General features: G+C 46.1%; 1 protein-coding gene across 1 annotated transcript; it reads left to right on the top strand.

The window, feature by feature from the left end:
* The first annotated feature begins 15440 nt into the window (after positions 1–15440).
* Positions 15441–17028, top strand: LOC125506619 (uncharacterized). The gene is made up of 2 exons (XM_048671409.2): positions 15441–15486; positions 15602–17028. The coding sequence occupies exons 1-2, from the start codon at positions 15441–15443 to the stop codon at positions 17026–17028; spliced, it is 1473 nt and encodes a 490-aa protein (XP_048527366.2).
* The last annotated feature ends 6761 nt before the right edge of the window (positions 17029–23789 follow it).

Below are 23789 nucleotides of genomic sequence, written 5' to 3'. Positions count from 1 at the left end.
TCCATCTGCATGGAGCTTCTTCATGCGTTTGACACCTATGTGACCAAGGCGGCAGTGCCACAAGTATGTGGGACTATCATTATCAACCTTACATCTTTTGGTACTCACATTATGAACATGTGTAGTATTACGTTCGAGATTCATAAAGAATAAACCATTCACCATAGGAGCATGACCATAAAACATATCTCTCATATAAATAGAACAACCATTATTCTCAGATTTAAATGAGTAGCCATCTCGAATTAAACGAGATCCCGATACAATGTTCATGCTCAAAGCTGGCACTAAATAACAATTATTAAGGTTTAAAACTAATCCCGAAGGTAGATATAGAGGTAGCGTGCCGACGGCGATCACATTGACCTTGGAACCATTCCCGACGCGCATCGTCACCTCGTCCTTTGCCAGTTTCCGCTTATTCCGCAGCCCCTGCTTTGAGTTACAAATGTGAGCAACTGCACCGGTATCAAATACCCAGGAGCTACTACGGACACTAGTAAGGTACACATCAATTACATGTATATCACATATACCTTTTGTCTTGCCGGCCTTCTTGTCTGCTAAGTATTTGGGGCAGTTCCGCTTCCAGTGACCACTTCCCTTGCAATAAAAGCACTCAGTCTCGGGCTTGGGTCCATTCTTTGGCTTCTTCCCAGCAGCTTGCTTGTCGGGCGCGGCAACTCCCTTGCCGTCCTTCTTGAAGTTCTTTTTACCCTTGCCCTTCTTGAACTTAGTGGTTTTATTGACCATCAACACTTGATGTTCCTTCTTGACTTCTACCTCTGCTGATTTCAGCATTGCAAATACCTCAGGAATGGTCTTTTCCATCCCCTGCATATTGAAGTTCATCACAAAGCTCTTGTAGCTTGGTGGAAGCGACTGGAGGATTCTGTCAATGACCGCATCATCCGGGAGATTAACTCCCAGCTGAGTCAAGCGGTTATGTAACCCAGACATAGTGAGTATGTGCTCACTGACAGAACTGTTTTCCTCCATCTTACAGCTAAAGAATTTGTCGGAGACTTCATATCTCTCGACCCGGGCATGAGCTTGAAAAACCATTTTCAGCTCTTCGAACATCTCATATGCTCCATGTCTCTCAAAACACTTTTGGAGCCCCGGCTCTAAACTGTAAAGCATGCCGCACTGAACGAGGGAGTAGTCATCAGCACGTGTCTGCCAAGCGTTCATAACGTCTTGGTTCTGTGGGACGGGAGCTTCACCTAGCGGTGCTTGTAGGACATAATCTTTCTTGGCAGCTATGAGGATGATCCTCAGGTTCCGGACCCAGTCCGTATAGTTGCTGCCATCATCTTTCATCTTGGTTTTCTCTAGGAACGCGTTGAAGTTGAGGACTACGTGGGCCATTTGATCTACAAGACATATTGTAAAATATTTTAGACTAAGTTCATGATAATTAAGTTCATCTAATCAAATAATTAATGAACTCCCACTTAGATTAGACATCCCTCTAGTCATCTAAGTATTACATGATCCGAGTTAACTAGGCCGTGTCCGATCATCACGTGAGACGGACTAGTCAACGTCGGTGAACATCTTCATGTTGATCGTATCTTCTATACGACTCATGCTCGACCTTTCGGTCTTCTGTGTTCCAAGGCCATGTCTGTACATGCTAGGCTCGTCAAGTCAACCTAAGTGTTTGCATGTGTAAATCTGTCTTACACCCGTTGTATGTGAACGTTTGGATCAAACACCCGATCATCACGTAGTGCATTGAAACAACGAACTGTCGCAACGGTGCACAGTTAGGGGGAACACTTCTTGAAATTATTATGAGGGATCATCTTATTTACTACCGTCGTTCTAAGTAAACAAGATGCAAAACATGATAAACATCACATGCAATCAAATAATAAACGTGACATGATATGGCCAATATCACATAGCTCCTTTGATCTCCATCTTGGGGCTCCATGATCATCTTGTCACCGGCATGACATCATGATCTCCATCATCATGATCTCCATCATCGTGTATCCATGAAGTTGCTCGCCAACTATTACTTCTACTACTATGGCTAACGCGTTTAGCAATAAAGTAAAGTAATTTACATGGCGTTTCTCAATGACACGCAGGTCATACAAAAAATAAAGACAACTCCTATGGCTCCTGCCGGTTGTCATACTCATCGACATGCAAGTCGTGATTCCTATTACAATAGCATGAACATCTCATACATCACATATATATCATTCATCATTCATCACAACTTTGGCCATATCATATCACAAAGCACTTGCTGAAAAAACAAGTTAGACGTCCTCTAATTGTTGTTGCAAGTTTTACGTGGCTGAATTTAGGGTTCTAGCAAGAACGACTTCTTACCTACGTTAAAGCCACAACGTGATTTGTCAACTTCTATTTACCCTTCATAAGGACCCTGTTCATCGAATCCGCTCCAACTAAAGTGGGAGAGACAGACACCCGCCAGCCACCTTATGCAACTAGTGCATGTTAGTCGGTGGAACCGGTCTCACGTAAGCGTACGTGTAAGGTTGGTCTGGGCCGCTTCATCCCACAATGCCGCTGAAGCAAGAAAAGACTAGTAGCGGCAAGAAAGTTGACAAATCTACGCCCACAACAAATTGTGTTCTACTCGCGTAAGAAGAACTACGCATAGACCTAGCTCATGATGCCACTGTTGGGGAACGTTGCAGAAAACAAAAATTTTCCTACTCGTTTCACCAAGATCCATCTAGGAGTTCATCTAGCAACGAGTCATCGGATGCATCTACATACCTTTGTAGATCGCGTGCGGAAGCGTTCAAAGAACGGTGATGATGTAGTCGAACACGACGTGATCCAAATCACCGATGACCAAGCGCCGAACGGACGGCACCTCCGCGTTCAACACACGTACGGGACGGGAGACGTCTCCTCCTTCTTGATCCAGCAAGGGGGAAGGAGAGGTTGATGAAGATCCAGCAGCACGACGGCGTGGTGGTGGATGCAGGGCGTCACAGTAGTAGGGCTTCGCCTATACTACGAGAGAGAGACGTAACGGGGAGAGAGGGAGGCGCCAGGGGCTGGTGTATGAAGTCCCTCCTCTCCCCCACTATATATAGGAGGGCCAAGGGGGGTGGTGCGCCAGCCTAGGAGATCCAATCTCCTAGGTGCGGCAGCCAAGGGGAGGTTTCCCTCCCCCCCCCCCCAAGGCACCTAGAGGTGCCTTCCACCATTGGGACTCTTCCCTTAAGTGGAACCCTAGGCGCATGGGCTTTTGGGGCTGGTGCCCTTGGCCCATCTAGGCCAAGGCGCACCCCCTACAGACCATGTGGCCCCCCGGGACAGGTGGCCCCACCCGGTGGGCCCCCGGGACCCCTCCGGTGGTCCCGGTACAATACCGATAACCCCGAAACTTGTCCCGATGGCCGAAACAGCACTTCCTATATATAATTCTTTACCTCCGGACCATTCCGGAAATCCTCGTGACGTCCGGGATCTCATCCGGGACTCCGAACAACATTCGGGTTACTGCATATACATATCTTCACAACCCTAGCGTCACCGAACCTTAAGTGTGTAGACCCTACGGGTTCGGGAGACAAGCAGACATGACCGAGACGACTCTCCGGTCAATAACCAACAGCGGGATCTGGATACCCATGTTGACTCCCACATGCTCCACGATGATCTCATCGGATGAACCACGATGTCGAGGATTCAATCAACCCCGTATACAATTCCCTTTGTCAATCGATATGTTACTTGCCCGAGATTCGATCGTCGGTATCCCAATACCTCGTTCAATCTCGTTACCGGCAAGTCACTTTACTCGTACCGTAATGCATGATCCCGTGAACAGACACTTGGTCACTTTGAGCTCATTATGATGATGCATTACCGAGTGGGCCCAGTGATACCTCTCCGTCATACGGAGTGACAAATCCCAGTCTCGATCCGTGTCAACCCAACAGACACTTTCGGAGATACCTGTAGTGCACCTTTATAGTCACCCAGTTACGTTGTGACGTTTGGTACACCCAAAGCACTCCTACGGTATCCGGGAGTTACACGATCTCATGGTCTAAGGAAAAGATACTTAACATTGGAGAACTCTAGCAAACGAACTATACGATCTTGTGCTATGTTTAGGATTGGGTCTTGTCCATCACATCATTCTCCTAATGATGTGATCCCGTTATCAATGACATCCAATGTCCATAGTCAGGAAACCATGACTATCTGTTGATCAACGAGCTAGTCAACTAGAGGCTTACTAGGGACATGTTGGTGTCTATTATTCACACGTGTATTACGATTTCCGGATAACACAATTATAGCATGAATAAAGACAATTATCATGAATAAGGAAATATAATAATAATGCTTTTATTATTGCCTCTAGGGCATATTTCCAACAGACACTCCTCGGACTACGGACCCAGTCCGCATCATTGCTTACAATATCTTTCAACTTGGTCTTTCTCTAGGAACGTATTGAAACAGGGAGCTACAACGTGAGCTATTTATCTACAACATATTTGCAAAGACAATTTAGACTATGTTCATGATAATTAAGTTCATCTAATCAAATTATTTAATAAACTCCCACTCAGATAGACATCCCTCTAGTCATCTAAGTGATACATGATCCGAGTCAACTAGGCCGTGTCCGATCATGATGTGAGACGGACTAGTCATCATCGGTGAACATCTCTATGTTGATCGTATCTTCGATACGACTCATGTTCGACCTTTCGGTCTTCCGTGTTCCGAGGCCATGTCTGTACATGCTAGGCTCGTCAAGTCAACCTAAGTGTATTGCGTGTGTAAATCTGGCTTACACCCGTTGTATTCGAACGTTATAATCTATCACACCCGATCATCACGTGGTGCTTCGAAACAACGGACCTTCGCAACGGTGCACAGTTAGGGGGAACACTTTCTTGAAATTATTACGAGGGATCATCTTATTTAAGCTACCGTTGTTCTAAGCAAATAAGATGTAAAACATGATAAACATCACATGCAATCAAATAGTGACATGATATGGCCAATATCATTTTGCTCCTTTTGATCTCCATCTTCGGGGCGCCATGATCATCATCGTCACCGGCATGACACCATGATCTCCATCATCGTGTCTTCATGAAGTCGTCTCGTCAACTATTACTTCTACTACTATGGCTAACGGTTTAGCAATAAGTAAAGTAATTGCATGACGTTTAAGTTGACACGCAGGTCATAAATAAATTAAGACAACTCCTATGGCTCCTGCCGGTTGTCATACTCATCGACATGCAAGTCGTGATTCCTATTACAAGAACATGATCAATCTCATACATCACATATATCATTCATCACATCCTTTTGGCCATATCACATCACAAGGCATATGCTGCAAAAACAAGTTAGATGTCCTCTAATTATTGTTGCAAATTTTTACGTGGCTGCTATAGGTTTTTAGCAAGAACGTTTCTTACCTACGCCAAAACCACAACGTGATATGCCAATTTCTATTTACCCTTCATAAGGACCCTTTTCATCGAATCCGATTCGACAAAAGTGGGAGAGACAGGCACCCGCTTGCCACCTTATGCAACTAGTGCATGTCAGTCGGTGGAACCTGTCTCACGTAAGAGTACGTGTAAGGTCGGTCCGGGCCGCTTCATCCCACGATGCCGCCGAATCAAGATAAGACTAGTAACGGTAAGTAAATTGACAAAATCGACGCCCACAACAACTTGTGTTCTACTCGTGCATAGAAACTACGCATAGACCTGGCTCTGATACCACTGTTCGGGATCGTAGAAGAAATTTAAAATTTTCTACGCATCACCAAGATCAATCTATGGAGTAATATAGCAACGAGGGGAAGGGGAGTGCATCTACATGCCCTTGTAGATCGTTGAGCGGAAGCGTTGCAAGAACGCGGATGAAGGAGTCATACTCACAGCGATTCAGATCGCGGTTGATTCCGATCTAAGCACCGAACAACGGTGCCTCCGCGTTTAACACACGTGCAGCCCGGTGACGTCTCCCACGCCTTGATCCAGCAAGGGGAGAAGGAGAGGTTGGGGAAGACTCCGTCCAGCAGCAACACGACGGCGTGGTGGTGGTGGAGGAGCGCGAAACTCCAGCAGGGCTTCGCCAAGCACTACGAGAGACGAGGAGGGAGAGAGGTAGGGCTGCGCCAAGAGGGAGATGATCTCGTGTGTCTTGCAGCCCCCAATACCTGAAGTATATATAGGGGAAGGGGAGGGGCTGCGCCCCCATCTAGGGTTCCCTCCCTAGGGGTGGCGGCAGCCCCAAAACCCATCTAGGGTTGCAGCCAAGGGGGGAGAGAGGGGGGCGCACCTAGGGTGGGCCTTAAGGCCCATCTGGACCTAGGGTTTGCCCCCTCCCACTCTCCCTTGCGCCTTGGGCCTTGGTGGGGGGTACACCAGCCCACCTGGGGCTGGTCCGCTCCCACACTTGGCCCACGCGTCCTTCTAGGGCTGGTGGTCCCACCTGGTGGATCCCCGGGACCCTTCCGGTGGTCCCGGTACGTTACCGATAGCACCCGAAACTTTTCCGGGGACCAGAACGGGACTTCCCATATATAAATCTTTATCTCCGGACCATTCCGGAACTCCTCGTGACGTCCGGGATCTCATCTGGGACTCCGAACAACATTCGGTAACCGCATACATACTTTCCCTATAACCCTAGCGTCATCGAACCTTAAGTGTGTAGACCCTACGGGCTCGGGAGTCATGCTGACATGGCCGAGACAACTCTCCGGTCAATAACCAACAGCGGGATCTGGATACCCATGTTGGTTCCCACATGCTCCACAATGATCTCATCGGATGAACCACGATGTCAAGGATTCAATCAATCCCGTATACAATTCCCTTTGTCTATCGATATGATACTTGCCTGAGATTCGATCGTCAGTATCCCGATACCTTGTTCAATCTCATTACCGGCAAGTCTCTTTACTCATTCCGTAACACATCATCCCATGATCAACTCCTTGGTCACATTGTGCATATTATGATGATGTCCTACCGAGTGGGCCCAGAGATACCTCTCTGTTACACAGAGTGACAAATCCCAGTCTCGATTTGTGCCAACCCAACAGACACTTTCGGAGATACTCGTAGTGCACCTTTATAGCCACCCAGTTACGTTGTGACGTTTGGCACACCCAAAGCACTCCTACGGTATCCGGGAGTTGCACAATATCATGGTCTAAGGAAATGATACTTGACATTAGAAAAGCTTTAGCATACGAACTACACGATCTTTTGCTAGGCTTAGGATTGGGTCTTGTCCATCACATCATTCTCCTAATGATGTGATCCCGTTATCAACGACATCCAATGTCCATGGTCAGGAAACCGTAACCATCTATTGATCAACGAGCTAGTCAACTAGAGGCTTACTAGGGACATGGTGTTGTCTATGTATCCACACATGTATTTGAGTTTCCTATCAATACAATTCTAGCATGGATAATAAACGATTATCATGAACAATGAAATATAATATAATAATAACTAATTTATTATTGCCTCTAGGGCATATTTCCAACAGGTATCCGGTTTTAGATGTTAGGCTTTGGTACGATGTCTGTTTGGTATTAGGCTCGTACATTTGGCACCCCGTCATCAAGGGGATATGGATAGCAACATATGTTGCCAAGATGGAGGCTTCATGCTTACTGGTGTATTAATTTGTAAGGCCTTTATGAATAATTGAGAAAATGGCTACATGCATCTCCCAGATGCAGAGGCCGGGGGTATATCCTCCTTTTCTATAAAAAAAACTAAAAATGTTAGGCAATAGCTTGTGGACAGTTGTAATGGGAGGCAGGGCGAAGCCACGCCTTGGACCTGGCCCTTGAGCGTAGGTTTTTTCCCAGATATTACTTAATTATACTCCCTCTTGTCCTTTTTACTCCGCATATTAGATTTGTGTTAAGTCAAATTTTGTAAACACCAACGTCTATGATACCAAATATGTATACTATGAAACTATATTTCATAATGAATCTAACAATATTGATTTGGCATTTTGAATTTTAATACTTTTTTCTATAAGTGTGGTCAAAGTAGTTGACTTCGAAAAACTTATATGCAGGACCGGAGAGAGTACTTAGATAGATTTTTGTATGGGCCCGGGGTTCATGCAGCCCAGCACAACCAAACAGGATAAGTGAACGGGTTGGGATATACAGGTAGCAAACGATCTTATACATTTCCTGTTAGAGTTGTGTCGAATATAGTGTACAAGGTAGGTTACAGTTGGATTCTGAGTAGTATTGTGTTTACATAGGATATGGAGTCGTGTCCTAATAGGACACTTGTATCCTAGGTCTCTCATATATAGTGGGGGTAGACACACGATGTAACATATGCCAACATAATAGCACTGGAACGCAGGGGAAGCCGGCGGCTTGTGTCGATGTACAGGGCGACCGGGTGCGGTATTGTGACGGTGTCACGGAGAGGAGCGCCCGTAGTCAGGCCCCGGGGATGTAGCCATATCGGTGAACCTCGTTAACAAATCTCGGGGTCGTGCTCGTGTGATTGCTTGATCCTCGGATGATCGACGGTATGCCTCGGATTTATTCTAACAAGGTTCACCGATATGGCTACATCCCCAGGGCCTGACTACGGGCACTCCTCCTCATGACAAAAAAAAAAATTGACACAAGGACTCAGAGTCAGATCATGATTCTTATCAAGAAAGGAATAGAAAAGTTCGTTCAAAAGCTACATACGCGTGGTGAATTAGGAGCTTTGACTTGCTTTGTTAATCTCCTCTCGTGTTCAGACGGGAAGGCTATGAAGGATTGTGCTTTGGTTCTCTTTGTTGGTATACATATGTGTACGGAAGGCGATGGTCACGGTGACGGCTTGAGGAGTCTGGGACGTGTCGTGTAGTCGGACAAATTCGGCTGGGTTGGACTAGACAGTCTGACGGATCGACGTGAGTCGGTTGGAACAGAAGACGGTGGTGGGATCGGCGAAGACGACATAGAAGCGTAATGCTGATGGTGACCAACTTCTGGGGCGTGGAAACACGTGACATAGGCCCGAGGGCTTGTGTGGCTTCGACAAGACTATGGCGCGGGGTTGATTCAAGGTGATGTACACACGGAGCTTGATGTCGACGAGGCGCGTGGGTGGGCTGATCATCTATCATGGAGTCATGTTGAAGGTGGAGCTGGATTGAGGGGCTACGGTGTAAGGATCCGGAGAGTCAAAGCATATTCAGCCGATGAAAAAAGCGAGTGACGCGTAGTTCGGACTAGAACCCAGTGGTCTGATGGAAGCGTGAAACTCGTCATTGGTCGGTGATGATCGGTGGTACTCTGCAGTGGGGGTTAAGTGGTGTGGTTTCGTGACCCTTGAGACTCGACCGGGACAGCGGAGGCTCGACGCAATAATAGCGGCGAGGCATGCGGTATGCATGAGGCATGGAGACGGATCAGGGCTCTGATGGCAGGGCCGTTTCCAGAAATTCAGGGTCCCGGTGCGAAATGTGACATGGGACCCAAAAGTTTGCAAAAAGTTGTATAACTACTACAGCTATACATATTTTCACTTAATTATATAGCTTTGAATTTGTGTTATTTCGTATAATATTTAGACATATATCATATAGTAATGCCAACGAGTAAATGTAGGTTCTACCGAAAAGCATAATCTGTCTAGTATTTCCTGAAACAAAATCTTTAAATCCATCGAGTCTATTCTCGCAAAAGAAAAATTAATTGTGCCTTTCTTGTAATGAAATATGCTAGTAGTGTAGCAAAAGAGTAAACAACGAAGAATTGGTACTAGAATTTAAAATTAGATTACAGGTAATGTGTTAATCGTATTAATTTTTATTACAATTAAGTACATCCCTCATGGAGTGGCACTGCTCTGCTAGTAGGGATTGCATGCGATACGATATGAAAACATCAAAAGAACCAGAATTGTATCAAAAAAAAGAACCCTAACTAGTTTCTCGTCTGCCTATTTTGATTCCGGGCTTATGGCTTACAACTTACCTCAGAATATATTGGAGGATGACTAGATGAGGCTGCTGCAACAGGTGCGGGCGGCCCGCCGCCATCTACCGGCGGCTTGTCCCTGGTAGAAGCAGGTAAGCAGTGCCTCCTTATCTCTCTCTCTCCTTAAGCAGAAGTGTCGATCTGAATCGAGCGGTGTCTTTTTTTTTTAGACAAACTCGCTTAGCTTTATTCGCCTTGATATAATGTTTACAGGTAAGTAACAAAGCTCTTCCGGCTGGCCTAACCAAAGATAGCGACCAACCACAAACATTAAAGAGTATTTAGCGAGATTGTGAGCTCGAAATTCGAGCTCCTATACTCGTGGGCGAAAATACAAGCAACAAAATTTCGCGACCTATCTATTATTTCCCTCTGAATCGAGCGGTATCTGATCCCGCCCGCCTCATCTACGGCGTGCAGGACGTGCCCTCTCGCTGAGAGAGATACTATCTATTTTTCGGAGAGAGATATCTATTTCATCTCGTGCATCCGGCTGAGGGCCTGTTTGCTGCGTTTTGCGTGGAAACGATGATATTAACTACAGGCTTTTTTTTTTGCGGGATGACTACGGGCTTTAGCCGTAAAAAAGACTATGGGCCTCAGCCGTAACGAGGATCCACGTTTGGTGCATCCGGCTGAGGGCCTGTTTGCTCGATCGGGGCCCTACAATTTTGGGGGCCATGTGCGATTGCACCGCTCGCACACCCTCCTCGACGGGCCTGCTGGTGGTCATACATGTGATGAGACAACTACGAATTTGACTCGGGATGACTACAGGCAATCATGAAATTCCTTCAAGTTTTAGACAGGCGGTCAAGAAAGAAGCGGTGATGTTGAGTTCAGGTAACTCTTATGTGTGACACTCAATATGTGAGTTGTTCACTTTCACGCAGGTCAGTGATCAGTGTGTGATGGCGTTGGACGGATACTCTAAAAGTTGAGAGCACAGACTAGAGTAAAGAGGAACTTAATTTTGCTCGAGCATTGACTGTGGTCAAGAAAGGAAGGGACGACAAGTTGCAAGTGGAGTCATATGGAGTCTTTGGAGTAGCAATGGTGCTCATGGGATAAACTCAAGTCCAATGCACATGAAAGTTTGACACATGGACAAATTTAAGGTGGTGAAGAATATTCGCCAAGATGGAGTTTGTTAGAGTTGTGTCGAATATAGTGTATAAGGTAGGTTACAGTAGACTCTGAGTAGTATTGTGTTTACATAGGATATGGAGTCGTGTCCTAATAGGACACTTGTATCCTAGGTCTCTCATATATAGCGGGGTAGACACACGATGTAATCTATGCCAACATAATAGCACCGGAACACAGGGAAAGTTGGCGGCTTGTGCCGGTGTCTAGGGAGACCGGGTACGGTATTGTGACGGTGTCATGGGGAGAAGCGCCCGTAGTCATGCCCCGGAGATGTAGCCATATCGGTGAACCTTGTTAACAAATCTTGGGGTCGTGCTTGTGTGATTGATTAGTCCTCGAATGATCGACGGTATGGCTCGGATTTATTCTAACATTTCCATGTCCACCTAGCTCTCCACCACTGAACACACGGGCACGACCAAGGCATGGCCTAGCTTGTGAACTCCAATGCTCCTGTGTCGCCGTTCGCCACCGGCTGCCCTCCTCCCTAGCAACCCTAGTAATTTTCTTTACACTGAAAGAAATGTCAATGCAAACCAGGCATTTGCAGACTAGTACAAATGGATCAATAAACCACTAGTCTATCTTGCATCTAAAATCAACTAAAAAAGCAGATGACTCAGATTCTTTCTTTACAAGTTAATCGATGTCCTCTGAGTTTCTTGTGTACTGTCTACTATTCTATTGTTCTAGGTAATGTCAAACTGAGCTAAATTTAATTGAAATAATTTTTTGTGTGAATGAACCACCTGTATGTATTGTTGAACTAAAGAGTGATTCACTTTTGTGTCAATTTTATATCATGTTGTAGAAATAGAATATGAAGAGATCTTTTTCATTAGTGCCCGCGACGAAAGTGTTTACACATGGGGTTTCAGCTCGAGGGAATCAAGACAACGATAAAGCAAACCATTAATTTGGTACACTTTTTTAGTCACATACTGTTCTTTGTAGTTTTTGTTTTGTTTTATCTATTTTGTTGTATCGTGAAGCGTTGAGTTTAAATTCTAAATTTATTGTGCAATTGAGCCAATTTTGTATGTTGCGGTATGGGGTATTTTTTGAGGTAGTTATAGCCTTATGGACAATAACTTTTCCCTTCGCGCTGGAACAAAATTGGACCCGGGGCTTTGCTCCAATCCTGACTCCGCCACTGATGCCCGCTGCACAAGTTATTGGAAATCAACCCCCAACCTCTATTGTAGGAATATGAAAATTGTCTTTTGTTGCTAATATAATTCAGAAAGATGAACCTTCAATCTATCTAATCGAGGCACCGCTATTTCCATGTACACCTCCTTGGCTATGTAACAAATTTGTGATGAATTTTATTTATGTAGTCTACTGTCTACACTTTTTGTTTAAGGCCAATAGTATAGCATAAAATAATTGCATAATAACTATATCTGTACTGATATTTCACATGGAATGTTCTTATTATTGCAATTAGAGTAAATTCCACCTTTTGCCCCCAAAATATGCACGTGTGACAGAGAACATCACAAATCGGGTTTCTGTCAGATTTTTACCACAAATTTAAAGATTCCTTCCACATTCCCCCCTCCCTCTGACACAAATTGCCCCCAATTTTACTATTCATTCTGATTGGTGCTATTTGGCATGCCATGTTTCTGGTTTTCATACAACGTGAGAGCATCTCCAACCATTGGCTCCCCAGGAGGCGCTAAAAATCGCCCCCTGAAAACGCACCGGCGATAAACGACGCGCTGGGGGCGTGATGTCCCCCAGTCACGGCGCCCACGTTTTTTTGAAAATATAAATTACGGCACAAACACGGCGCAAATTCAACCAAATTTCGGCGAGTTCGTTCATATTTAAAATATTTTACAAAAAGAAAAAAACTATTAGGTTACTCCTCGCCGTCTCCCTCGCCGCTCCTCGCCGCCCGCCGCCTTGCAGATCTACATGCCGAGGAGGCGGTAGAACCGCGTGTAGCCGCCGCCGTCGTCATCATCGTCGTCATCTCCGCCGCGGCCGCCGTCCCTGCTGCAACCGTCCCCCGGTTGGCGCGGCGGGTTGGACGGTACCGGGGGCGTCGTCGTCGTCGCCGTCGAGGACCACGACGCCGTGCTCGTCCTCGCGCCCACGTTTGCGGGCGGCTATCTCCTCCAGGGCCCGGCGCTGCCGGACCACCTCGTCGCGGAGGTAGTCGTCCCGCGCCCACCGTAGGGCGTCCTCATCGGAGAAGCCGCGCCGGGCTATCTCCTTGTACTCCGCGGGGAGGCCGGGCTCCGGCTCCGGCCTGACAAGGACGAGGCGGCCAGAGGCGGGGGCGGAGTCGTCGAAGCGGACGCCGGAGCTGTGGGTGCACGCGCTGACAGGCGTGTCCTGGGGCTCCGGCTTGACGGGGCGGAGGCAGGGAGAGCCGGTCGACCGACCTGACGAGGAGGAGGACGCCCCGGGGTCCATGCGCCTCGGCGTCCACGAGCTCCCACGACGGCGAGAGAAGGACGGGGGGAGGGGTACTCCAGCCTCGGCGTGTTGCCGCCCTCGATGTACTCGAGGATGGCCTCCAGCGTGCGGCTAGGCACGCCCCACCATCGGCGCCTCCCCTCGGAGTTGAGCCTGCCGGAGGGAACGACGCCGTTGGTGGCCTCGAGCTGCTTGGTGTGGCGACGGCGGAAGTATGGCTCCCAGAGCGGGCTGTCGGGGACGTAGCGTGGCCCCTCCCTCGCCGCCCGCGGCAGGGAGGAGCGGATACGCGCAATCTCCGCGCTCCGCGCCGCCCCGGTGGGCGGTGGCGGCACCGGGACCCCGACAGCGCTGATTCTCCAGGCCCCGGGCACCCGCATGTCCGGCGGGACCGGGTACTCGGCCTCGAAGAGGAGCCGAGCTTCGTTCTCGTGAAGGTGGCGACGGCCGAAGCTGTTCGCCGTCGCCTGGGAAGCGTTCGGCCATTCTTTGAGCTGGAGACGGCGAGAGGAGAGGGATGAAGGGGGAGAAAGGTGGCGTCGGCGGTGGAGACTCTGTGCGTGCCACCAACGCGCTGGGGGTCGGCTTTATGTAGGCGGAGGCGCCGCGCGTACTCGTGGCATGCAAGGGGATGCGCGTCGTCTCGTTTTCACTGCGCCGCCCGTGAGGCGTCAATGGCGGAGGCTGACCGGCGCGGCAGCGCGCGGCAGCTTTAGCATTGATTCACCGCGGGAAACGAGGCGATGAGGACGACTAAGCGGGGAGAAGCGAGACGAGTCGCTGGTAAGGAGGGCACGCGGCTCTTTCGCGCCAAAAAAGATTCGCCCGGCGTCCTCGAGCGCCCCCCAGCACGCCGGGGTCGGGTTGGGTCTGCCGACGCCAATTTCAATCCGAACCAACGAAAATTGGGTCCTTGGGGGCGCGACTGAGCCGATTTTTGGCGTCGGCGGCCAAAAACTCGTCTGGAGGACCTTGTTGGGGACGTGGCTGGAGATGCTCTGAACCGGCTAATCTGTGGTGCACCGAACCGGACCCGGTGACCGCTCCCGGCTGGTCTGGCCGCACTAGGTCGCCTTGCCTGCTCGCATGGAATATTGTTATTCTTGCAATATTTAGCAGTAGTATAAGCTTATAAACATCTACTGCCTCCATTTCACAGTAATTTAATTTCTAACTTTATCCTAGGCCAAACTTCTTTGATAATTAGTAAACGGTCCGTACAAAGTGTATTGATGCCAGGATCTTTTTTGGACGGCATTGAACATCATGTATGTGTGACGAAGTTGCACCAGTAAAGATGTTTTAGGGCTTTGCACAGAAAAACTACAACTTCATGGGATTTTAATATATACCCCGGATTCATGGGGTGAGTAGTAAAAAATGGGCATAATTTGCAAAATTGCAAAAAAAAAGTCTGAAAAAAAAAATTTACCAGTACAATCTTCCTTTCCTAAGTATCCTGAAAATTTTGAGCACATTTTCCTTAGCCGTTTGTATGTTTGGACAATTTTTAAAATATCAGTACAATTTAAAAAGGTAAAACCTTTTTAAAAAATAAAGTATTCTAACAACCCAGTTCACCTAAGCTAAATATTCTATGAAAAACTGTTTCAAAGTCCGCTTGCCAAAATTACTTTCCCTCTCCTATCTAGTACAAAGCTATCTTGCTGTTTTTTGAATTTTGGTAGCTATCTTGTTGTTGGATGTGTGTATATATAGAGGTATCCCTGCCCATCTATCGATCACTCACACAGACGAGCGACAGGCAGGCATACAGAAGGTGTGCTGTGCTCTCTGCCTTGTTAGCGACCTTAGCACTTTAGCAGTACCAGGCGGGATGAGGTCGTTCGGAGACGATGAGAAGCCTCCTTCTCCGAATGCAGGTACAGCTAGCTAGCTTAAGTCAATCCAGATGCATGCACGAATATTTCAACTCATGGCCCCAATATATGTAATTGATTCATCAAGGGAAGAATGGAGATCGAGGATTATATGCAGGTAGCAAAGATGGGCTGGTGATGATGGCAATTCCGGCGTACAACAGGAAAGATGTGGGGCTGACCAAGGATACAGTGACGGCCATGGTGGAGATCAGGGCCACATCCTCCGCCGCCATGAGGGAAGGGCTGGACCTGGTGGCGGTGCTGGACGTGAGCGGCGGCATGGGCGGGGACAAGATCCAGAGCGTGAAGAAGGCCCTGCAGTTCGTCATCATGAAGCTCACCTCCGTGGACCGCCTCTCCATCGTCACCTTCGACAGCACCGCCCGCAGGCTCACCCCACTGCGCTCCATGACGCAGGCTGCCCAGACCGACCTCAAGGCCGTCGTCGACGGCCTGGCGGCCGGCGGAGGGACCGACATAAAGGCCGGTCTCGAGTTGGGGCTGGCCGTCCTCGCTGGCCGCGTCCACGCCGAGTCCCGCACCCCCAACATCTTCCTCATGTCAGACGGGCAGACGACCTCCGGCGACCCCAGGGAAGTCCACCCCGGCGAAGTGGCCGTCTACACCTTTGGTTTCGGCGCCGGCACGAACCACAAGCTGCTGAGCGACCTGGCCAAGAAGTCCACTGGCGGGACGTACAGCGCGGTGCCGGACGGGACCAACCTCAGCGCGCCCTTCTCGCAGCTGCTCGGCGGCCTGCTCACGGTGGTGGCGCAGGACGTGCAGCTCACGCTCGAGCCCAACACCGCCGATGGCGACCTGGAGAAGATGACCGTGGCCCCCGGCACAGACTACACGACGATCACCGACGACAAGAGAGGCCTCATCACCATCAAGTTCGGCACCCTCTTCAGTGGAGAAGCCCGCAAGGTGGCCGTCAACTTCACTCTCAGGGACAGCGACGAGACCGAGGAGTACGACGCCACTTTGGCTGAGGCGCGGCACAGCTACGCTGGCCAGAAGACGCGCCAGTCTCTCGAGGCCATCCTGATTGTGCGCACCCCGAACCCAAGCTCTCCCGTAGACGCCGGTGCTGTCGAGAACCGCTCTGTGCTGGCCGAGGAGGTGCGCCGGATGCACGCCGACACCATCAACGCGGCGAGCCTCCTGGCGGACGATGAGAGGCTGGAGGAAGCGCGGGAGAGGATCGCGGACGCGCAGAACGCGGTGGAGGACATCGTGCTGCTGGACCTGGACGACGGGGAGAAGATGGTCAACGCGCTCCGCGCCGAGCTGCTGCAGCTGCTCGCCTTCATGGAGTCGCAGGAGATCTACAACGAGCGGGGACACCCCTACGCCCTCGCCACCGTCACGTCCCACGGGCGGCAGCGCACCGCCGCGAGGGGCGACGAGGGGGAGGTCATGTGCCTCTATGCGACGCCGCGCATGAACGCCTACCTGGAGCAGGCCAAGAGGTTCGAGGAGAACCCAAAGGAGCCGATGCCCACCGCCGACGATGACGTCGAGGGAGAGATTTCGTAAAAGAAAGCCACCCCTTGGCCGCCATCGCTGCCCGGCTCGCGCCGACGGCAGCAACAATTAATTATGTATCCTTGCATGTATTTGTACGTCCTTACTTTCCCATGCTTTCTCATCCTGTAATGTAATAAACGCATGTAATTTCTCGAGTTTGATAGTTGCACGCCAGTCGACTGAAGAAGATCGAGCGTATGATCTGTTTTCCAGGAGTTTGACGGTTGGAGGAAGAGGACGTGAGCAGAACCGTTCTTTTGTTATCCAACGGCTCAGATTGATCCTTGCAAATCGACTAACCCAATTCATGTTTTCAGTCGACTTGCAGTTTTTTTCTCGACAAAGGGTGGATTTTATTACTCAAAATGGAGTATCAAGATAATACAAACACAATGAGCACACACCCGGCCTCTGCATAGTTAGGATGCACACAGCCAACACTAACGCACACACAGAAAATACCATCGGCAAATAGCAAAGTCATATAAGACCAAAGCTATGCCTAAGCGGAAAAAAAAAACCCGCCCTGAAGCGTTCTAAGTCGAGATTGACAAACAACGCCTTCAGGAAGGGAGCGATGCTCGAGCACCGCCGTCACTGGGACCAATCACCAAATGCCAAAGTCTAGGTTTTCACCCTGAAGAAAAACTGTCCGCGCATCTCCGAGCAATGCCTTCAACAAGCTAACGATGGCGAAACATCGTCATTGCCAGGTATAACCGACATGGGCCTGATCTAGGTTTTCACCCCGGAGCTCAAGACCGGGTACTCAAAAAGCACCACCATCAAAGTCAAGCATGTGCTGTCGCCGTCACTTTTCCACGATCCTAGCAGCTACAAGTGCTGGGTTAGAAACCAACAGCCTCCGCTGCGCAACCATACCCTCTGCGTCAAGACATCGTCCATAGATTGCATAACACTGTCGAAGCAACCACCTGATCTTGGAGGGTATCACTCGCAAAGACCTTTCAGTCGCCCCTGCAGTCCGCCGTGAGGCCGCTGCCACACCGGAGTGTTCATCCTGGACACCGATTGCCACCTCGCCGGCCTTGAACACCATCGTGTATATCCGGCCAAGCCTGCAACTGCCGGTTGGACCTCACACGTACCAGTACCCGCAGCGCTGGAATCCTTTCGGAAGCGCGGCGGAGAATCCCAATCCATCTAAGGACGAGGGCCTCACGCCATCACCTTCCTTGGTCAGATGCAAGCCGGGCCACATCGGCTGCACACCACGCGCCGCCACGAACTGCTGCCCTGCAGCACGGGAACCGCCGCGAGGAGACACCCCGCCGCCGCCGCCGGCCGCGAGGGCTTCGCCCGGCAACCTCCTCCGGCGGCGGCGCGGCGGGAGAGTTGGTAGATCGGCTGGCGGCGCTAGGGTAGGGCGTGCGCCCAAGTCGCCCTCTTTAAAAATGGGAGAGAATTTCACTTCCCGGCCTCTGCACCAACTAGGGATGCATACTGCCATTTTAGTATGAGTACCAAGATAAACATGGTCCTACACACCAAACTTGATCCTCAATAAACGGGGGAAACCCCTGTGCATCACCTGTCAATTCTAGGAATTGAACTCGGGTCGTTAGGCTACATAACCGCATGCCCAACCACTGAGCCAAGGCTCTCTTTGCTCGACTTGCAGTTAGCCAGTCCCTTAATTAGTTGCTTATCTACCACTTGAAAACAAACCCAAACATGGTGTATGTTTATTACTCCATGTCTTCCTGTTTATAAGACCCTCACGTATTTTTGAATTTTATTTTACGATAATCTGGTCAACAAACAAAAGGAGTTATACCACATGGCAGTCGTGGTGAGCAATCGTCAAATCATCCAAAAATAAAATTATTAAATGTAAAACAAATACAAGAATTTTAATAGGCTAATATCCGATTTTTAAGATTTCCAAGCAAACGCCTAGAATTATCATGCGAAAACAGATAAGATTGGCATGTTGTTGTAAGGATTTGCCATGCTCTAAAGTGAAAACCTCTAAAGACTTTTTAAAATTACATACATATTTTTAGAATACGTGATCATTTTTTGAAATTAAATCAACACATTTTAAACCATGTGAATATTTTTTTCTGATTACATTATAAATACATGGACACTTTTTTTATTACCTAGATGTTATATTAGTAGAACATGTGAACATTTTCTACGTGAACATTTTTAGTAGTATATGAATGGACACTTTATATTTCCAAATATTTTTTGCAACACCAATGTTAATTATTTATTAATACTATTAAAATGATTATGTATAAATTACTGGGTGTTCTTGGAGATTTATGACAAAAAAATGTACGTGTTAATGGGCCACTCCTGAGCTCGGCACAACTGCCATGCGCAATAGGCGTAAGCGAGACAAAAAACAAGCGGTTTTGAAAAGGAAAATGGGCAGATATTTAGAAGTTTATTTACAAAATGTACATATTAAAAAAACACTTCGTATTGTTAAGATAGGTGCGTACCTTAATCAAGTGAAAATTGTATGAAATTCATGTGAAAATGGGGAGGGAAATAAAAAACTACAAAGGTCGGCCTAATGTACTAGCTACCCCGAGTACGTCACTTACGCTTTGACGCCAACTGTAGAAGTTATCTTTTAGCAAAACAGGAAGTGATCTCCGGCTCCATTAACCAAATATGAAACCACGGATTAGCCTGGTCTGGTCGGACTCAAAAAGTGCAAACTGTGCAAAAACTGCAAAAGCAGTCAAACAAGATGCATTTTAAAACCTAATAAACCACTAGCCTAAACAAAGAGACCACCGCAGATTGATTTTTGCATGTCTTGCCTTCAACAGAGGTGACGAGACCGGAAGGGGGACCAAAAGCTATTCAGGAGAAACATTGGGCTCACACAATGCACCTTCTTGCTCTTCGCCGCAGGAGCTATTGCTCACCTAGTGCGCGTAATAGCATGCTCGCCCACAATCACAGTGACGTGGGCCAGCCCCATAATGGGAGAGATGGACCGTTTCTCTTGATGCGGGGTTTAAATATTTTTTTTGTGTTTTGCTGGGTTTTGGTGACTTCCTTCTAGGTCTCTTCCCTTTTTGTTTCCTTCTCTTTATTTCCTTTTGTTCTTTCATTTTCACCTTTTGGGGGTTTTCTCTTTCATGTTTCCCTTTTCACCATTTATCTTTTGTTTATGTTTCCTCTTTAATTGTAACTTTCTTTTTCTTGGTACCTTATTCCTTTTTTATTCATGTTTCTATTTTTCTTCTTACTTCATTTTCCGTTGTTGCTTTATTTTATTTTCTCTTTTTTTTACATTTTTAATCATTGTGAATGCTCCTTGTGTACTTTAAAAAAATTGTAATGTAATTCAAAATATGTCCATAATGTATCAAAAATATTAATTTTCTATTGAAATATGTTCATCATCCATTGAGAAAATATTTATTGTGCATTTATTCAAAAGATTATTGTGGTGTATTGCTATAAGCTCATCGCGTATCAAAAATGTTCATCACATATTTCAAAAACATTCATCATGTATTTAACAACTTGTCAACGTGATTCCAAAGAATGTTTATGGTGTATTAAAATTGTCATCTTTCATCTTCAAAATGATTGCCATTTATTTAAATGAAGGTCATGTTGTTTACACAAAAAATGTTCATCATGGTTTTCAAAAAGTTTTTCACTGTTATAAAATTGTTTACCACGTGATTCTGATAATAGTTTCCCTTTTTAACTTTTGTATTTATTATTCTTATTACCATTTTCTTTTTACCTCTTTATTTTTATGTTTATTTTTTACTTATGCTTATTTTTTATTCCTATTTTTTTAATATTGTAACATCTTTTTTCTGTTATGTATTACTTTTTTCTTTCCTAATACAATTTCTAATCTTCTCATACTTTTAGTAATTCTTTTCTTCTGTTTTATTTTGAATGTTAATTTTCATCGTGTATTTATAAAAAAGTGGAAAGTGCACAGTCCAAAATGTCATCATGTATTAAAATTATTTTTTCATGTAATAAAAAAGTATATTGAAATATTGTCATTTAATTTGGAAACGTCCATCGGGTATTAATTTTTTCTTGATTTGTAGAAATAATGTTTGCATCAAATTTTAAAAAGTTAATTGCATAGTAATTAGTGTATTTATAGAACATTATCATATATTCCAAAAGTATATTATTGTTTGAAACATTTGTTGCTCATCAAAAACCATTCAACTTATATTTTTAAAAAGTAATTATATAAGAGTTTATATACAAAATCCCTTTATGTTGGCTCAACATAGCCAGTCTCAAACCAGGGTAAAGGAGGAGGGTTGTGAAAGGCTTGGTGAGCCAACATCGAACTCAATAACCCTATAGAGATTAAGTCCAAAAGAGAGAAAGGGGTAGACCAAAACTAAGATTGGAGGAGTCTATTAAAAGAGGCTTGAAAGACTAGAATATGACCAAAAAACTAGCCATGGACGGGGGGGGGGGGGGGTGTTAGGGATCCCTGTGCTAGAGCCATATCTATGTTTTTGAGATCATGTGGTTTTCAACTATAGCCTACCCAACTTGTTTGGGATAGAAAGTACTTTTTATTGCACAAACGCATGCGCACTTTTGAAGTTACAAGAACATTTGTTCAGAAAGGTACAAAACAAAAGTAATAATTACACAGACATTCTTTTTGATATGTGAATAATTTTTTTATTATGAAAAAAATCTTTTGAAAATTGTTTGAATATTTTTAATACATGAATATATTGTAAAGAAAAGAACATTTAGAAAAAGTATAAAGAAATTTTTTTAAATTACATAACCTTTTTCTCTTCGTCCTTTTAATCCTATGGACGAACATATCAAGAAGAATTCAAATGTACGGTTTGTGGCGACGATATCGACACACTAGCTAGCTTAGATTTTTTTTAGCACACTAACCAACTTAGATGTAACTACCTACGTGCGGTCGAGGCTATAGTGGGCCAGCCCATGTGATGGACTGTGCAGGGCGGCCCTTTAGTATTACTCTCAAAATCATCATATTGACACGCTCGATCATCAAAATCACTAATTGAGGAGTACTCGTTGCAAAGATCATTTTAATTCCTCTGGTTGCGACAAGTGATGCACATGCAGATTGTCACTTGTTGCAACCTGTGAGTTTTCCCTTTTTTCTAGATTCGTTTTTCAAAACGTTTTATCTCTTAAACCGTGCGTCCAAATCTCTAACCGCTTTTACCGTTGGATTCCTTGCGTCGAGATCTTCAACATTAGATCTCATGTTGATAGGTTTTGACGAACTTTTTTTCATGAAAAAAACCGGACGAAAAAACCAAACCGGGACCACGGGTTTTTTCCCATTTCGAAAGAGGCACGCCCGTGCCTCTCACGACATCACAACCGTGCCTCTCGCGGAAACAAAATCGTGACTCTCGCGGAAGGAAAAAAAAAAGAAAATGCGTTTTTTCCCATTTCCGAGGAGGCACGGCCGTGACTCTCGTGGAAGCACAACCGTGCCTTTTGCGGAAGCAAAACCGTGACTTGTGAAAGACAAAAAAATTGAAAACGCGTTTTTCCCTTTCCGAGAGGCATGGCCGTGACTCTCACGAAAGCACAACCATGCCTCTTGCGGAAGCAAAACCGTGACTCTCGCGAAAGAAAAAAACAAAAAACGCATTTTTTTTCCGTTTCCGAGAGGCACGACCATGACTCTCGCGAAAGCACACCCGTGACTCTCGCGGAAGCAGAACCGTGACTCTCGCGAAAAGAAAAAAAATAGAAAACGTGTTTTTTCCGTTTTCGAGAGACACGGCCGTGACACTCGCGAAAGCAAAATCGTGCCTCTCGCGGAAGCAAAACCATGACTCTCGCAAAGGAAAAAAAAGGAAAGAAAATGCGTTTTTTCGCGCAAAAAAATTCAATTTTTTTTATTGAAAAGCTGAGGAAACTGGTGGAAAACCAGAACGTCAAAAAAACCCGGGAAAACCCCGTTTAAAAAGCTGAAAACGCGTGCGGAAAAATAAAAAAAATCAGAAGGGAGCGCCCAGAGCGCGACACGTGGCGAATGGCTGAGAACACGCCAAGTGGCGCTGATCGTTGCGAGGCTCCCGAAAGAGCGCTCGTTAAGTAGTTGCTCTCCGATGTCATTAAGTGAGCCTATACCTCAAATCATCATAGCGAGAAAAAGGGTGCTCATTCACGCTCATGTGTTGTGGGCTGGCCCATTACAAATTCATGTCGCTAGATGATGCAGTTCATGTATGGTTGTGCTAGTTTTTTTTATTGTTTTGCACTTTTTACAATTTTATTTTCTTCATTTATTTATATTTAAAATTTTAAAAATAATTTAGAAATAAATATTGTATATGATAATTAGATAAAAATATCATGTTTTTCAAATGGTCATTGAGTATTATCAATATATTCACCGTGTATTAAAAAATGTCCATTGTGCATGAAAAATGACCAACATATCTTTTACAAAATGTTAATCCTGTATTAAAATAATTCCATCGTGTATTGAAAATTTTCCAACAAGAACTAAAATATTGTTTATCGAGTATTTCATAAAATTTTCATCGTATAATGAGCATTTTTAGACACAATGATTTTTTTATTGAAATAGATAACGCATTCTCTTAAATGTGCTGAACACATGTTGCACATGTTCAATATACATGACGGATTTTTTTTGAATGCAGAGATAGTTAACATTTTCCTGATCAATTGTTTTGCATTTTTAGAAAGTTGGGATAAAATTATTTGAAATACGTGAAAATCTTTTTTTAATGCAGTATAAAGGTTCT

This window comes from Triticum urartu, chromosome 5A, assembly GCF_056163025.1.
Source record: "Triticum urartu cultivar PI428250 chromosome 5A, HENAU_Tu73, whole genome shotgun sequence".
Classification (NCBI taxonomy): Eukaryota; Viridiplantae; Streptophyta; class Magnoliopsida; order Poales; family Poaceae; genus Triticum; species Triticum urartu.
This window is presented reverse-complemented; position numbering and strand designations above follow the sequence as displayed.

What these genes read in the sequence shown, in the direction of transcription:
- LOC125506619 (XM_048671409.2), top strand. Translation starts at nt 15,441, where the DNA reads ATGAGGTCGTTCGGAGACGATGAGAAGCCTCCTTCTCCGAATGCAG. An exon ending in GCCTCCTTCTCCGAATGCAG is followed by an intron (nt 15,487 to 15,601) that starts GTACAGCTAGCT and finishes GATTATATGCAG; the next exon opens with GTAGCAAAGATGGGCTGGTG.